Source organism: Rana temporaria, unplaced genomic scaffold, assembly GCF_905171775.1.
Source record: "Rana temporaria unplaced genomic scaffold, aRanTem1.1, whole genome shotgun sequence".
Taxonomy (NCBI): Eukaryota; Metazoa; Chordata; class Amphibia; order Anura; family Ranidae; genus Rana; species Rana temporaria.
Window position 1 is genome coordinate 2109 of NW_024404733.1, and position 14808 is coordinate 16916.

Genomic DNA, 14808 nt, shown 5'->3' on the forward strand with positions numbered 1-14808 from the left:
CCTCGTCTCGTTTGCGGCCCCCCCTCGCTGGCCCTCGTCTCGTTTGCGGCCCACCTCGCTGGCCCTCGTCTCGTTTGCGGCCCCCCTCGCTGGCCCTCGTCTCGTTTGCGGCCCCCCCTCGCTGGCCCTCGTCTCGTTTGCGGCCCCCCCTCGCTGGCCCTCGTCTCGTTTGCGGCCCCCCCCTCGCTGGCCCTCGTCTCGTTTGCGGCCCCCCCCTCGCTGGCCCTCGTCTCGTTTGCGGCCCCCCCCCTCGCTGGCCCTCGTCTCGTTTGCGGCCCCCCCCCCTCGCTGGCCCTCGTCTCGTTTGCGGCCCCCCTCGCTGGCCCCCGTCTCGTTTGCGGCCCCCCTCGCTGGCCCCCGTCTCGTTTGCGGCCCCCCTCGCTGGCCCCCGTCTCGTTTGCGGCCCCCCTCGCTGGCCCCCGTCTCGTTTGCGGCCCCCCTCGCTGGCCCTCGTCTCCTCTCCGGCACAGAAAGGAGCTTCGGGTTTTCTTAAGTCAATCTTTCGTCACTTCCCCGCCATTAAGTGACTTGACATGTAATCTTTTGAATGTGGAATCGGTTTATAGAAGACGCGCGTCCCGTGTACTCTACAGCTCGGTGAATATTCGGCCCTCTGATCTGGAGTTGGTCCCCATGTGATGTGAGGTCAGTGGGCACCTTGGGCTGATTACTGTTGGGTCTGAACCTGGAGAGCCACCAGCCGGATATTGGCCTGAGCCTTGGCTTACTAGTGGGTGAATGTTTATGTCCTGCCAGTTGGGGGATGGGCGATGTAGTTGGATTATTGGAGGTATTCATAGATACGAAATCTTGATCCATTCTAAAGGCCAACCTTCCCTCAGCTTGTCTTTGCTGCCACCATGGCATATTTAGGTTTAGTATGGCACACATCTGCCATAGGCCTGGAAGGGCTGTTGGTGTGTCTGGCCATTGCCCATACTCGCCCCCAAAGCTTCCACTCTAGAGCCAGACCCAGCATACTTTGTTTATACCTGGTTCCTGTAGGGATAAACCCTTATTTGCTGCTCCCTTCGACCTCACCAGTCTTGTTATATTCTAGAGCAGTAGTTTTCAACCTCGGGGGGTTGGATGATGATTTGCTAGGGGTCACCGAATCCTGGCTGTTCCTGAAGCCCGCACCGCTCCCCTAGTCTTTTTGCTGCCGACCAGCAGGTCTGTCCCTGGAGCCCGTGGCGGCCCAGCCTCTTCAGGTGCCCATTCAGTTCACGGCATGACTGGGGGGCAGAGACTAGATGTCAGCTGACTGGCGAGGAATGTGAAGTGGGAAGGGCTTGAGGAGACCCCATCTTCTGATTTCAGCACAGGTGTCACCATGAAGCAAGTATTGGGTTATTCTGAGTAAAATAAGGGAGGGGGGCGTGAGCGTTCCTCCTTTTGCATCTTCCATGCTCTGGATCAGTGTTTCCCAACTCCAGTCCTCAAGGCACACCAACAGGTCATGTTTTCAGCCTTTCCATTATTTTGCACAGGTGATTTGATCAGTTTCACTGCCTTAGTAAATACCACAGCCGTTTCATCTGAGGGAAATCCTGAAAACATGACCTGTTGGGGTGCCCCGAGGACTGGAGTTGAAAAACGCTGCTCTGGATAGTCAGGTGCAGTATGGGGGAAGTCCTCCACTTTTACCACTACTTCCAGCTCTTGTGCCCCTCGCTGGCCCTTGTCGCCTTTGCGGCCCCCTCGCTGGCCCTTGTCGCCTTTGCGGCCCCCTCGCTGGCCCTTGTCGCCTTTGCGGCCCCCTCGCTGGCCCTTGTCGCCTTTGCGGCCCCCTCGCTGGCCCTTGTCGCCTTTGCGGCCCCCTCGCTGGCCCTTGTCGCCTTTGCGGCCCCCTCGCTGGCCCTTGTCGCCTTTGCGGCCCCCTCGCTGGCCCTTGTCGCCTTTGCGGCCCCCTCGCTGGCCCTCGTCGCCTTTGCATCCCCCCTGCTGGCCCTCGCCACCTTGACTCTTCTCTCAGTTCACTTTTTGCTCTCAGTTCACTTTTTGCTATCTTGAAAGTCATGAGTTTGCGGAAAATAGTGCAAGTCCATTTCCTTAACAGCTGCTTCACCTGACCTCTCCCAAACCCGCTGACTCACACTTTCCATCACTTGTCAGCAGAGCCGTCCGCGGGTTCTGCAAATCAGGGACCTTTATATGGTGTAAATGTAATATATTCACCAGAAGTGTCCCTTGGACTTTGTAAGTAATTGAGATTTGTTGAGAAAGCCGGTGATGCTTTGTGACTGTAGAACAACGAGTTGTATAATGTACGGGGGGCAGGTGACAGTTTCAGGAACTGTTTTTTAGTGAATCTGCTCCATGCCCATTAGTTCAGTGCTAAACAGAGTGAAAGGAAGGCAAGTATCTACAGGGCAAAGGGGGGTTTCCTTTCAGGACAGAGGTTTGGTTTAGCATGTAACCCTTTCTTATCCTGGTAGCTGCAGGAGATTTCTAGATTTGACATTTGTCACCAACTGTCCCAGCCAAGATCTCTGCATGGAGCTTCTATATGCTCAGAGCAAATGCAATGGCCAAGAAATATCCGTACACTATCTGATGGTGAATACATGTAGGGGGCGTCCTTCGCCCTGAGACTCCCCAATGTAGGGGGCGCCCTTCGCCCTGAGACTCCCCAATGTAGGGGGCGCCCTTCGCCCTGAGACTCCCCAATGTAGGGGGCGCCCTTCGCCCTGAGACTCCCCAATGTAGGGGGCGCCCTTCGCCCTGAGACTCCCCAATGTAGGGGGCGCCCTTCGCCCTGAGACTCCCCAATGTAGGGGGCGCCCTTCGCCCTGAGACTCCCCAATGTAGGGGGCGCCCTTCGCCCTGAGACTCCCCAATGTAGGGGGCGCCCTTCGCCCTGAGACTCCCCAATGTAGGGGGCGCCCTTCGCCCTGAGACTCCCCAATGTAGGGGGCGCCCTTCGCCCTGAGACTCCCCAATGTAGGGGGCGCCCTTCGCCCTGAGACTCCCCAATGTAGGGGGCGCCCTTCGCCCTGAGACTCCCCAATGTAGGGGGCGCCCTTCGCCCTGAGACTCCTCAATGTAGGGGGCGCCCTTCGCCCTGAGACTCCCCAATGTAGGGGGCGCCCTTCGCCCTGAGACTCCCCAATGTAGGGGGCGCCCTGAGACTCCCCAATGTAGGGGGCGCCCTGAGACTCCCCAATGTAGGGGTCGCCCTGAGACTCCCCAATGTAGGGGTCGCCCTGAGACTCCCCAATGTAGGGGTCGCCCTGAGACTCCCCAATGTAGGGGGCGCCCTGAGACTCCCCAATGTAGGGGGCGCCCTTCGCCCTGAGACTCCCCAATGTAGGGTGTGTCCTTCGCCCTGAGACTCCCCAATGTAGGGTGTGTCCTTCGCCCTGAGACTCCCCAATGTAGGGTGTGTCCTTCGCCCTGAGACTCCCCAATGTAGGGTGTGTCCTTCGCCCTGAGACTCCCCAATGTAGGGGGCGTCCTTTGCCCTGAGACTCCCCAATGTAGGGGGCGTCCTTTGCCCTGAGACTCCCCAATGTAGGGGGCGTCCTTTGCCCTGAGACTCCCCAATGTAGGGGGCGTCCTTTGCCCTGAGACTCCCCAATGTAGGGGGCGCCCTTCGCCCTGAGACTCCCCAATGTAGGGGGCGCCCTTCGCCCTGAGACTCCCCAATGTAGGGGGCGCCCTTCGCCCTGAGACTCCCCAATGTAGGGGTCGCCCTGAGACTCCCCAATGTAGGGGTCGCCCTGAGACTCCCCAATGTAGGGGTCGCCCTGAGACTCCCCAATGTAGGGGTCGCCCTGAGACTCCCCAATGTAGGGGTCGCCCTGAGACTCCCCAATGTAGGGGTCGCCCTGAGACTCCCCAATGTAGGGGGCGCCCTGAGACTCCCCAATGTAGGGGTCGCCCTGAGACTCCCCAATGTAGGGGTCGCCCTGAGACTCCCCAATGTAGGGGGCGCCCTTCGCCCTGAGACTCCCCAATGTAGGGGGCGCCCTTCGCCCTGAGACTCCCCAATGTAGGGTGTGTCCTTCGCCCTGAGACTCCCCAATGTAGGGTGTGTCCTTCGCCCTGAGACTCCCCAATGTAGGGTGTGCCCTTCGCCCTGAGACTCCCCAATGTAGGGGGCGCCCTTCGCCCTGAGACTCCCCAATGTAGGGGGCGCCCTGAGACTCCCCAATGTAGGGGTCGCCCTGAGACTCCCCAATGTAGGGGTCGCCCTGAGACTCCCCAATGTAGGGGTCGCCCTGAGACTCCCCAATGTAGGGGTCGCCCTGAGACTCCCCAATGTAGGGGTCGCCCTGAGACTCCCCAATGTAGGGGGCGCCCTTCGCCCTGAGACTCCCCAATGTAGGGGGCGTCCTTCGCCCTGAGACTCCCCAATGTAGGGTGTGTCCTTCGCCCTGAGACTCCCCAATGTAGGGTGTGTCCTTCGCCCTGAGACTCCCCAATGTAGGGTGTGTCCTTCGCCCTGAGACTCCCCAATGTAGGGTGTGTCCTTCGCCCTGAGACTCCCCAATGTAGGGGGCGTCCTTTGCCCTGAGACTCCCCAATGTAGGGGGCGTCCTTTGCCCTGAGACTCCCCAATGTAGGGGGCGTCCTTTGCCCTGAGACTCCCCAATGTAGGGGGCGTCCTTTGCCCTGAGACTCCCCAATGTAGGGGGCGCCCTTCGCCCTGAGACTCCCCAATGTAGGGGGCGCCCTTCGCCCTGAGACTCCCCAATGTAGGGGGCGCCCTTCGCCCTGAGACTCCCCAATGTAGGGGGCGCCCTGAGACTCCCCAATGTAGGGGTCGCCCTGAGACTCCCCAATGTAGGGGTCGCCCTGAGACTCCCCAATGTAGGGGTCGCCCTGAGACTCCCCAATGTAGGGGTCGCCCTGAGACTCCCCAATGTAGGGGTCGCCCTGAGACTCCCCAATGTAGGGGTCGCCCTGAGACTCCCCAATGTAGGGGGCGCCCTGAGACTCCCCAATGTAGGGGGCGCCCTGAGACTCCCCAATGTAGGGGGCGCCCTTCGCCCTGAGACTCCCCAATGTAGGGGGCGCCCTTCGCCCTGAGACTCCCCAATGTAGGGTGTGTCCTTCGCCCTGAGACTCCCCAATGTAGGGTGTGTCCTTCGCCCTGAGACTCCCCAATGTAGGGTGTGTCCTTCGCCCTGAGACTCCCCAATGTAGGGTGTGTCCTTCGCCCTGAGACTCCCCAATGTAGGGTGTGTCCTTCGCCCTGAGACTCCCCAATGTAGGGTGTGTCCTTCGCCCTGAGACTCCCCAATGTAGGGGGCGTCCTTTGCCCTGAGACTCCCCAATGTAGGGGGCGTCCTTCGCCCTGAGACTCCCCAATGTAGGGGGCGTCCTTCGCCCTGAGACTCCCCAATGTAGGGGGCGTCCTTCGCCCTGAGACTCCCCAATGTAGGGGGCGTCCTTCGCCCTGAGACTCCCCAATGTAGGGGGCGCCCTTCGCCCTGAGACTCCCCAATGTAGGGGGCGCCCTTCGCCCTGAGACTCCCCAATGTAGGGGGCGTCCTTTGCCCTGAGACTCCCCAATGTAGGGGGCGTCCTTTGCCCTGAGACTCCCCAATGTAGGGGGCGTCCTTTGCCCTGAGACTCCCCAATGTAGGGGGCGTCCTTTGCCCTGAGACTCCCCAATGTAGGGGGCGTCCTTTGCCCTGAGACTCCCCAATGTAGGGGGCGTCCTTTGCCCTGAGACTCCCCAATGTAGGGGGCGTCCTTTGCCCTGAGACTCCCCAATGTAGGGGGCGTCCTTTGCCCTGAGACTCCCCAATGTAGGGGGCGTCCTTTGCCCTGAGACTCCCCAATGTAGGGGGCGTCCTTTGCCCTGAGACTCCCCAATGTAGGGGGCGTCCTTCGCCCTGAGACTCCCCAATGTAGGGGGCGTCCTTCGCCCTGAGACTTCCCCAATGTAGGGGGCGTCCTTCGCCCTGAGACTCCCCAATGTAGGGGGCGTCCTTCGCCCTGAGACTCCCCAATGTAGGGGGCGTGCAACCTCAGCCCTCCAGCTGTTTTGAAACTACAAATCCCATCATGCCTCTGGCTCTAGGAGTCATGCCTGTGATTGTCGGGGTCTTGCAATGTCTCATGGGACTTTTAGTTTCAAAACAGCTGGAGGGCTGAGGTTGCCTACCTCTGCGCTATTGTATCATGAGGTGTGTGTGTGTGTGTGTATAATTTATTAGCAGGGGTTCCCTGACGGTAAAGATATTTTAAGGGTTCCTCCGTGTTGAAAATGAGTGGCTGGTTTTGACCTTCCTACAAATGTCTCCCATGTATGTCAGGTGTGTACATTGCCTTTAGAATGTTGGATGTTTCCTATGACGATGTTGACTGATTTGCCCCCGTAGGTGGTGCTGGTTTTTAGGTCTGAGAGCACAATCGGTAACTTGATGATCCATCCAATATTACGACTTCTGATTTGGCTCTTTGAATTTTTTCGGATGCAGAGATTGAATTGGCATCGAGTTCTTCCGATGAACGACGAGGTCTCATATCTTTTGTCTTCTTTCTTTCAGATCTTCCCAGATCCTTCAGACTTTGAGCGCTGCTGCAAACTCAAGGACAGACTCCCCTCCATTGTGGTGGAGCCCACAGAGGGGGACGTGGAGAGCGGGGAGCTGCGATGGCCCCCGGAGGAGTTCCTGGTGGAGGAGGAGAAGCAATCCGGCTGCGACCCGACACAGGAGAACAAGGAGCAGTAACTCCTCTTCTGGCAACAGAATAAATACTTTCCCATTTGGCAGTGAAGTCAATCTTGTGGCTCGACTAGGAATTTGTTAAAGAATTTTCTTGAGTACAAATTCCAAACAAATGCACCTGTGAGACTTTTTTCATTTTTCTTTGAACTTTTTGTGGAGGAATCCCATGAAAACGCACGGATCTGGAAGAAGTGTTTTTGCTTTCTTTTCTTTAGAGATTACTATGTGGAGTCGTTTCCCGAGCCTAGAACACCAGTGATGTTCCTTCGAGTTGCTGAGACAACTGAAGATGGAATGCGTATGGAAGGCCAGGAACTAGTCCAACCGGTCGTCTCCTTCACCTGAATGTTAGTCCGTGAGATCCAGAAAGACTGCTTAGAGTCCGATGTCCATTAGTCTCCTTAACCAAAGTGGACTGGCTGTGCCCCGTGGCTCCACTCGGTGGTGTTGGCATCAATAAGTGTTGTATCTTCTCTGTAAATGGCTAAGTAGTGGAAATCTTGTCTGTGTCGATGGCCGTTGTTCATCGGTGTACGGGAATGCATTGTTACGTAGTTGTCTCCTGTACGGTGTAACTCGGCAGTCTAGAGACCCTTCCCAACATCCAAGCATCATAGACCAATTTTTTTAGGATGACCTATCCTTTTTTTGAGAATTTTTCTGGTGAAGTAGCCACTAGGTCTGAACCATGTAGAATCCAACTGGACTCGGGGCTTCCTACCTAAAAAAAAATGGGTATCCACAAATTTTCAGCTGGTTCTAATTCCCCCCCCCCACCCTTTTTTAATTTTAAATCAACCTACCAGAAATCCTCCTCGTCACTGCACCAATTGTCCTTCCTCTTAAAGATTAAGTCTGGTGTAAAAGCCGTAAGACATTTCTGGTACCTCCATGGAGGGTGTTCATGAAATGGATTGAGGTGGTGCCATCTCTCCTATACCTCCATGAAATGGATTGGGGTGGTGCCATCTCTCCTATACCTCCATGAAATGGATTGGGGTGGTGCCATCTCTCCTATACCTCCATGAAATGGATTGGGGTGGTGCCATCTCTCCCATACCTCCATGAAATGGATTGGGGTGGTGCCATCTCTCCTATACCTCTATGAAATGGATTGGGTGGTGCCATCTCTCCTATACCTCCATGAAATGGATTGGGGTGGTGCCATCTCTCCCATACCTCCATAGAGGGTGTCCATGAAATGGATTGGCGTGGTGCCATCTCTCCCATACCTCCCATGGATGGTGTTCATGAAATGGATTGGGGTGGTGCCATCTCTCCCATACCTCCATGTAATGGATTGGGGTGGTGCCATCTCTCCCATACCTCCATGGAGGGTTTCCATGAAATGGATTAGGGTGGTGCCATCTCTCCTATACCTCCATGAAATGGATTAGGGTGGTGCCATCTCTCCCATACCTCCATGGAGGGTTTCCATAAAATGGATTGGGGTGGTGCACTTTATCTGCCGCCTTAGAGGCTGTGTAAGTTGGATTTGCCCCTCCCGTGGTGGTTTGCTGAAGGTCCTTTGGATCACTTTCCTGCTTATGACGCCACATCTAAATAGTGAGAGTGGAAATGTATCAGGATGATGGTATTGGGTGGGTGATTGGTGTTGGTTTTGGAAAGTCCACAGCCCTTGGCATGCACCGGTTTGGGTTGGTGGCCACGCCATAGACCTGAGCATGCCAGAACAGATTGATGGGGGGCAGCCATTCACTGTTCACGTTTGACTTGGATTGGTGGTGGGGGGGACGGGGGGCGGTGGTTTTTATGTCTCTCTACTTTGATGTGCATTTAGCTTCACTTTCCGAAGCGCAGGTCCTCCTCACGTATTGCGCTCTTTGAAGGCGGCAGTCACTTAAATCCGCCACGAGACACAATATTTTCCGCGTTCAGTCAGCCGTGTCCTGAAGCCCATTCAGGGTCTGCCATTGTTTTGCCCATAAAAGAACCCTCTTCCCTCGTCTCGCTCTCAGGCCCCGGCGGATGAATCTGATAAATCATGACAGGTCTAAAAATAAACTCATCCGGTCCTTTTCAACAAAGTTCCACATTCACTCCACGAAAAAATGCCTTTCACAAGACCCCCTCCCCCCTTTCACAAGACCCCCCTCCCCCCCGGTGCCCATCAGAGCCGGCCTTCTATTTAAAGCTTCCTCTGTTTGTTTTTTTCTGTCCTTTTGAATTGAAGAAAAAAAAAAATACCCAATTTTAAAAATCGCTGGTGGCTGCGGAGGAAAGATCGCCAACGCACATTAGATGGTTCAGTGTTCCCGTGCGTCTTTTTCTAGAAATGTTTTTATTTTCCAGATATAGAGCAATAAAATTGTCTGTGCTTCGAATGTAAAGCTTTTTCCGTGTCTGTGTCTCGCTCGTGGCGCATGTGACCCGTCCGTGGAGAAGGTCTAATTTCTAGGAATCCCGTCTTCGTCACCAGCTGATCCATCTCCAGGGTTTTGTGTTGTGATCTTGTGGTTTTTTTTTTGTGTTTTTTGTTTTGTTTTATTTTGGGATGTTTTCAGTGTTAGGTGTTTTGGGTGCGGCGGGGTGGTCCCCGAGACGCAAATGGGTACGGCGGGGTGGCCCCCGAGACGCAAATGGGTGCAGCGGGTGGCTCTCGACACACAATTGGGTGGCCTTCGATATGCAAATGGATGTGGCGGGTGGCCCTCGATGTACAGATGGGTGTGGCGGGTGGCCCTCGATGTACAGATGGGTGTGGTGGGTGGCCCTCGAGACACGCAGTTGGGTGGCCCTCGAGACACGCAGTTGGGTGGCCCCCTAGACGGAAATGGGTGCAGCGGGTGGCTCGACACACAATTGGGTGGCCTTCGATATGCAAATGGGTGTGGCGGGTGGCCCTCGATACACAAATGGGTGGCCCATGACACGCAGTTGGGTGGCCCTCGATATACAAATGGGTGGCCCTCGAGACAGTTGGGTGGCCCATGACACGCAGTTGGGTGGCCCTCGAGACACGCAGTTGGGTGGCGCTTGATGCACAAATGGGTGTGGTGGGTGGCCCATGACACGCAGTTGGGTGGCCCTCGATATACAAATGGGTGTGGTGGGTGGCCCTCAATATACAAATGGGTGTGGCGGGTGGCCCTTGATATACAAATGGGTGTGGTGGGTGGCCCTTGATATACAAATGGGTGTGGCGGGTGGCCCATGACACGCAGTTGGGTGGCCCGTGACACGCAGTTGGGTGGCCCTCGATATACAAATGGGGTGGCCCTCGATATACAAATGGGGTGTGGTGGGTGGCCCTCGAGACACGCAGTTGGGTCGCCCTCGGCGCACAGTTGGGTGGCCCTCGGCGCACAGTTGGGTGGCCCTCGTTATAAATGGGTGCGGTGGGTGGCCCTCGAGACACGCAGTTGGGTGGCCCTCGGCGCACAGTTGGGTGGCCCTCGGCGCACAGTTGGGTGGCCCTCGTTATAAATGGGTGCGGTGGGTGGCCCTTGAGACACGCAGTTGGGTGGCCCTCGATGTACAAATGGGCGTGGCGGGTGGCCCTCGGCACACAGTTGGGTGGCCCTCGGCGCACAGTTGGGTGGCCCTCGTTATAAATGGGTGCGGTGGGTGGCCCTTGAGACACGCAGTTGGGTGGCCCTCGATGTACAAATGGGCGTGGCGGGTGGCCCTCGGCACACAGTTGGGTGGCCCTGGTCTCTCTGGCCCGCACTGAGCATCGGCCGCCCTCTGGGGAGGGCAGAGTACGGGAAGGTTGGTATTTTCGGATTGGTCGCATTGTTTGCCGATCTCGGTTCCGCTCGCTTGTAATATAGAATACAAATATATTTCTGTCATTTTCAGGCTCAGGGAGAAGCTTTGCTTTGTTTTTTGTTTTTCAAATAAACTTTTTTGTCACTGTGACATTTTTTTGTAAATAAAGTTTGAAATTGCTTTCCAAGAGACGTTTGTGGATTTGTTTTCTTGGTGGAGCGGCCGCCTTCCCTTTCCCGCCTGTCAGTCTGCTTCTCATCAGCCCAGCAATGCCGGGGAACTGGTATGCGGCTGCCCATCCCGGCCCATCAATCACGGGCCGCTATTGTGTGCTGCACGGCATGCCAGGCCCCCCCCCGTCTGTACACACAAAGTGTCAGCTCTGAGGTCACAGCCGCTGATTTACTAGAGGGGAGGCTCTGCTGACTATTTATTTTCCTTGCATGCGATTGGTGGGATTTACAGCAAGAAGCTTCATCTCATTTACTAAACTCCTCCTGCAGAACATTCAGTCTGTTGTCCTGTAGTGACTCCGCCCACAGTCTACAGGGGGGTGGGGGCATCATTATAATAGAACATGGGGGGGGGGGGGTGGAAGATACAGAGAATTACACCCGACATACTCTGTGCAGAGTCCATCCACACAGAATAAGAGGGGGTAGAACATGGACTGTGTGTTCATTGGGGGACATGCAGTAATTCTTGAGGTGGGTTATACCGCCACCTACAGGAGATCAGCGAGAGATTAGCCCCTCCCACTCCTATCATGTTCCAGTTTATATCTAAATACAACCAGTAGGAAGTCTATAGATCGGTAGATTTACCCCAGAAAAGGGGTTGGTCCCTCCCACTGGGTGTCGCTGAAGACTTGCATGGTCCCTCCCACTGGGTGTCGCTGAAGACTTGCATGGTCCCTCCCACTGGGTGTCGCTGAAGACTTGCATGGTCCCTCCCACTGGGTGTCGCTGAAGACTTGCATGGTCCCTCCCACTGGGTGGCGCTGAAGACTTGCATGGTCCCTCCCACTGGGTGGCGCTGAAGACTTGCATGGTCCCTCCCACTGGGTGGCGCTGAAGACTTGCATGGTCCCTCCCACTGGGTGGCGCTGAAGACTTGCATGGTCCCTCCCACTGGGTGGCGCTGAAGACTTGCATGGTCCCTCCCACTGGGTGGCGCTGAAGACTTGCATGGTCCCTCCCACTGGGTGGCGCTGAAGACTTGCATGGTCCCTCCCACTGGGTGGCGCTGAAGACTTGCATGGTCCCTCCCACTGGGTGGCGCTGAAGACTTGCATGGTCCCTCCCACTGGGTGGCGCTGAAGACTTGCATGGTCCCTCCCACTGGGTGGCGCTGAAGACTTGCATGGTCCCTCCCACTGGGTGGCGCTGAAGACTTGCATGGTCCCTCCCACTGGGTGGCGCTGAAGACTTGCATGGTCCCTCCCACTGGGTGGCGCTGAAGACTTGCATGGTCCCTCCCACTGGGTGGCGCTGAAGACTTGCATGGTCCCTCCCACTGGGTGGCGCTGAAGACTTGCATGGTCCCTCCCACTGGGTGGTGCTGAAGACTTGCATGGTCCCTCCCACTGGGTGGCGCTGAAGACTTGCATGGTCCCTCCCACTGGGTGGCGCTGAAGACTTGCATGGTCCCTCCCACTGGGTGGCGCTGAAGACTTGTATGGTAATTCATGTTACATTGTGTCCTGGGGGGATCTCTGGGATACATTGTATATAATAAGTTCCTTCCCCCGCTCACCATAAAGTAAGGAGGGCCTATGGGGCCCTACGAGGGGCGGTGCTCCGTGGGGGGGCCCTACGCGGGGCGGTGCTCCGTGGGGGCCCTACGCGGGGCGGTGCTCCGTGGGGGCCCTACGAGGGGCGGTACCCACCTGAAGTTTAAAGATAGCGGACAGAGGAATTTCGGTACAGAATGGCCGGCACACGGGAAGTACGGAGATCACGGTAAATATATATTTCCGGTCATTCATGTAAACGTCGGATCTCCCGGGAAACAAAATCTCACGTTGGAACCTCCAGAGCTGGAAATGTTTGCAGACAGACGCCGTCCGTTCGCAGCGACTTCACCGCCTTCCATAAAGACCGCAACAAACATCAAATAATCGGCTCCATGGCGCCTGCGAGGGCCAAGTGATGTCATCAGGATCCTTTATGGGAGAGAAATTCCTTCCTATTTACATGTGGAGGAGCCTCTCACCCTACGTGGTGAAGAAAGTGCAACCGACCAATCAGAGTGCAAGAATAATCCCGACCTTCAGGTGCCGGAGGAAAGGTCATCCCTCATTACAGGGACACTTTGTCTATGGGGGGCAAAGGGGGTCCCCCCCCGAACCGTCTATACTCGCCTTACCAGAATGTCTCTGCTACGTCTTCCTCCTCCCTCCCTCCTTCCTCGCTCCTTCCTCCTCCCTCTGCTTCCTCCACTTCTTCTTCTCCTCTCCCTCCTTCCTCCTCCTTCACTTCTCCTTCCTCCACTTCTCCTCCCTCTGCTCCTTCCTCCTCTTCTCCTTTCTTTCCTCCACTTCTTCACTCATTTATTAGCTTCTTCCTTCTCCGCTCCAGCTTCCTCCACTCCATTCCTCTGTTGCTACTTCCTCTTCCTTCCACTGCTCCTTCCTATTCTACTCCTTCTATTACTGCTCCCTTCTCTTCTCCTTCCTCCACTGTTCCTTCCCTCCTTTATCCTCTCCTCCACTCCCTTCTTCTTTTATTGCTTTTTTTTTTTTTTTTTTACTGCTCCTTTCTCTGCTCTTTTATTCTTTCCTCATCCACTTCTTCCTCCATTGCTCCTTCTTCTTTCTCTGCACCTTTGTCCTCTATTCCTCCGCTGCTCCTTTTCTGCCCAGCTCCTTCCTTCCTCCGCTGCTCCTTTCCCTCCCCAGCTCCTTCCTTCCTCCCACACCTCCTCTGTATTATAAGGAGATCTTTCCTCGGCAATTGTCAGCGGAATTCTTCTCCTCAACAACGGGAACCTTCGTCTGGAAAAACAGAAGCCGACCTCTGAAGTGGCTGAGCCTCCCCTGACACGCGCGGTTGCTCCGCACTTTGCGTCTTGGAGGGCGACCAGATTATTCCATCATTTCCCCCCAACTTCTCTGCAGGGCTCTGTGTGATCCCGAGAAGTTGGTTGAGCCGTAAGCAGGGGGGGGATTTTTGTCACCCTAGGGCCTGGCAAAACCTAATTTTGCTGCCCCCCCCTGGCTCCACCCCCTTTGCCATGCCCATGAAAATCCAACCTTTTTAATAAAGCGCCCATCAATGCAGCCTCACCGGCGCCCATCATGCCTAGTTTGTCTAGTGGTAGCACCGGCCGTAAGCCATAATGGTGGGAGGGGGAGGGTATCGCCACTGGAGAGCTGCTATCTGCTGCTAGGGGGCGGTCCGGCTTCTAAGTCACATGACCTACAGCCATGGCATCTGGCCACTGGGCGGAGCCTTCTACAGGGATGAACTAATGTCATGTTCAGGACTCTTCCATCCATCCAGAGAAGTGACCGACACCCCGAGATACACAAACCCTCCCGGAAAAAGTATTCATACCTCTTTATATACAGTGTCTGGAAAAAGTATTCATACCCCTCTATACACAGAGACAGGAAAAAGTATTCATACCCCTTTATATACAGTGCCCGGAAAAAGTCTTCATACCCCTCTATACACAGAGACAGGAAAAAGTATTCATACCCCTCTACAGACATAGCCCAGAAAAAGTATTCATACCCCTTGACATTCCCCACATGTTCTCATGTTACAACCAAAAACATAAATGTATTTATTGGGATTTTATGTGAGAGACACAAAGTGTCAGATAATTGTGAAGTGGAAGGAAAATGATACAAATAAATCTGTGAAAAGTGTGGGGGGGAGGGGCATTTGTATGGCGCCCCCTTTACTCTGATAACTAAAATCTAGAGGAACCAATCGCCTTCAGAAGTCACCTGATTAGTAAATAGAGTCCACCTGTGTGTCATGTAATCTCAGTACAGCTGTTCTGTGAAGCCCTCAGAGTGTTGTTAGGGAACTTAGTGAAAAAACAGCATCATGAAGGCCAAGGAACACACCAGACAGGTCAGGGATAAAGTTGTGGAGAAGTATAAAGCAGGTTTAGGTTATAAGAAGATCTCACGGAGCTTCTGTTCTCCATCATCGGAAAATGGAAAGAGTATGGCACAACCGCAAACCTACCAAGACACGGCCGCCCACCTAAACTGACCGGGCCGGGCAAAGAGAGCATTCATCAGAGAAGCAGCCAAGAGGCCCCATGGTAACTCTGGAGGAGCTGCACAGGAGCCGCACAGCTCAGGTGGGAGAATCTGTCCACAGGACAACTATTAGTGGTCTCTCCACACATCTGCCCTTTATGGAAGAGGGAC

At 55.3% G+C, this 14808-nt stretch overlaps 1 protein-coding gene and 1 long non-coding RNA gene across 2 annotated transcripts; both read left to right on the forward strand.

Moving 5' to 3' along the window:
• Positions 1-6499: 6499 nt before the first annotated feature.
• Positions 6500-7006, forward strand: LBH (LBH regulator of WNT signaling pathway; the record flags this gene model as incomplete). The annotated part of the gene is given in 1 exon segment (XM_040334934.1): positions 6500-7006. A coding segment is annotated over 1 exon segment (190 nt), but the record flags the coding sequence as incomplete, so codon positions are not given.
• Positions 7007-7800: 794 nt separating this feature from the next.
• LOC120923263 lies at positions 7801-9037 on the forward strand. The gene is made up of 2 exons (XR_005745821.1): positions 7801-8044; positions 8084-9037. It is a non-coding gene; the product is annotated as an uncharacterized LOC120923263 (long non-coding RNA).
• The last annotated feature ends 5771 nt before the right edge of the window (positions 9038-14808 follow it).